This window comes from Ananas comosus, linkage group 1, assembly GCF_001540865.1.
Source record: "Ananas comosus cultivar F153 linkage group 1, ASM154086v1, whole genome shotgun sequence".
NCBI lineage: Eukaryota > Viridiplantae > Streptophyta > Magnoliopsida > Poales > Bromeliaceae > Ananas > Ananas comosus.
The window spans coordinates 5,791,515-5,793,807 of record NC_033621.1 but is presented as its reverse complement, the minus strand read 5'-3'; the positions used below and the strand labels follow the sequence as shown (position 1 = coordinate 5,793,807).

Genomic DNA, 2,293 nt, shown 5'->3' with positions numbered 1-2,293 from the left:
TTTGAAATCTGATAATTTATTCTGCAAATTAGTGACTGGAATATATTTTGATTTATGATGTCTCTTGGTATTCTGCTATGCAATGTTGGCCATGTCGACATGTACGTTGTATATAAGCAAGCTTCGTCTTGTTTGCGCCTTCGGGTGCCTGCGCCTATCCGCGCCTCTGTTTTGTTTGCGCCTTCGGGTGCCTGCGCCTACCCGCGCCTCTGTTTTGTTTGCGCCTTCGGGTGCCTCTATTTTGTTTACGCCTTCGGGTGTCTTTGGATCTCGCCAACGGATCATAAGATATAGTTAAGTTACCGGAGACAATATTTATTTCGTTATATGTTGAAAGGAAAATGCTTTGTAAAATTAATGTTTCAATCTGATCTGAATTTGAAGTTTTGATAAATTCTTGTTTTCCTTAAATTTTGCAAATTAAAAACAGTCGCTTGAATTAATTTGTGTATCTATTTTTGTATGCTTAATCCGACTAATGTGGTGTATGATTGCTTACCCAGGTACTGAGACCGATTCGCAGGGCGGGCTGGGAGACAGTGAACGTTAGATGTAGCTAGATTTGATTCTAGCCTCTTCGTCTTATTTCTATTGCATTTAGATATGAACTTGAACTTCGTAGATAATCATTCGTTATCTGTTCTACTTTATTGTTTCTTCGTACCTACAATATCTGTTAGAACAATTTCGGTTGTGTTGCATCATAAACTTTAGTTTTGCTTATAGGATACTTCAGTTGATTTAGTTGCAATTAAATTGTTAGCCTCATCTTCGACTATTTGGATTTAATAGAAATTTTCTTTATGATCATCTTTTGTTTGTTAATTGTTGACTCTGTAGCCTTGCATATTTACTAATATAGTAGATATGCGGCATCTGTTATGCCTCGAGTTTGGGGCGTGACAGCAGAATGGTATCAGAGCTTAGGTTTAAGATCTTTTGTAACTTTAAGGTATAGGATTGTGAGAGTTTATTAGGACGTGTGAGGATGGGTAAAAAGTAGGCGCGTGTTTGATCCTATTTGATTATTGTTTATAGTTTTCGTTAATGTTTTGCATTTTCGTGTTTGTGATACCCTCTCTTATTAAGATGGTGCGTCCGACCCGTCGTAGCAACACCAATAATGAGCAACCGAGGAACCCGCCTCCAGCCAGATCCGGAGATGCAGATCTAGACGTCACCTTAGCCTCACTTTTGAATACCACGTCCTCGGCAGCCGTTCCACCTATCCAGAATCCGCTTCAGTCAACCATAGCGCCTCCAACGAACCCTTCGGCTTTTGTTCCACCGCTGCAGCAGACTTTCAGTACGGGGATACCTTCGACGGCCGCTCCCACTACCTTTTCGTTTCCGCCGTCGACTGCACCTTCTGGTTTTGTTCCACCGTCGCCACAACCTACTATTCCCACCCACTCCGCCACTTTACCGCAGAGCAGCACGATGGACCCCCTGGTCGCCACCCTGATACAAGCTGTTGTCGGACTAGTTCAGACTCAGCAGCAAAATTTACAACAGAATCCAGCTCCTAGTGCCGCGGAGTCAAGTTCCAGAGTTCGAGAAAGGAGCATCAATGAATTTAAGAAGTCTGCTCCTCCACCTTTTTCCGGCGCTACAAATCCGGATGAAGCGGAAAATTGGATCAAGGAGATGGAAAAAGCATTTACGGCCATGCAGTGCACCGATGAAGAGAAAGTCAGATTTGGGACATTCATGCTTCAAGGCAGAGCGAATAATTGGTGGGAAAGCGAGTTGAGGACTCGCGGTAGCAACTTATCAGCCATTTCGTGGAAGGATTTTCGATCGGCGTTTTATGCTAAGTACTTTCCAAGGAGTAAACTTCGTCAGCTCGAGAGGCAATTTCTAGATCTAAAGCAAGGGTCAACGTCTGTAGAGGAGTACGAGGCCGAGTTTGATCGACTTTCTCAATTTGCCCCAAAATTGGTGGATGATAACGAATCGAGGGCCAAAAGGTTTGAAGAAGGACTGAATGGATATATCCGTACTGGTCTTGCGCCTCTACACCTTGAGACATACGACGAGGTTGTCTCAAGGGCAAAATCCTTAGATTCAGTATGGAGACAGACTCGAGAGGAGCGCAATGCAAATCAGAAGAAGAGAAATAGAGATTCTTTCAGAAAGGGAGATCGGAATGCAAGAGGGTCGGACAGATCTAGTGATTCTGGGAGATCGCGTAATACGCCAGCTCCTCATGGTGGACCACCAAATCGGGATCAGAAGTCAAAATGCTCAGTTTGTGGAGGGTCACATAAGGATTCCGACTGCAGACATGTGA

The 2,293-nt window shown here is 43.7% G+C and overlaps 1 protein-coding gene across 1 annotated transcript; it reads left to right on the top strand.

The window, feature by feature from the left end:
- LOC109719176 lies at positions 1,085–2,293 on the top strand. Its single transcript, XM_020245722.1, has 2 exons — positions 1,085–1,970; positions 2,083–2,293. The coding sequence occupies exons 1-2, from the start codon at positions 1,090–1,092 to the stop codon at positions 2,291–2,293; spliced, it is 1,092 nt and encodes a 363-aa protein (XP_020101311.1). The 5' UTR covers positions 1,085–1,089.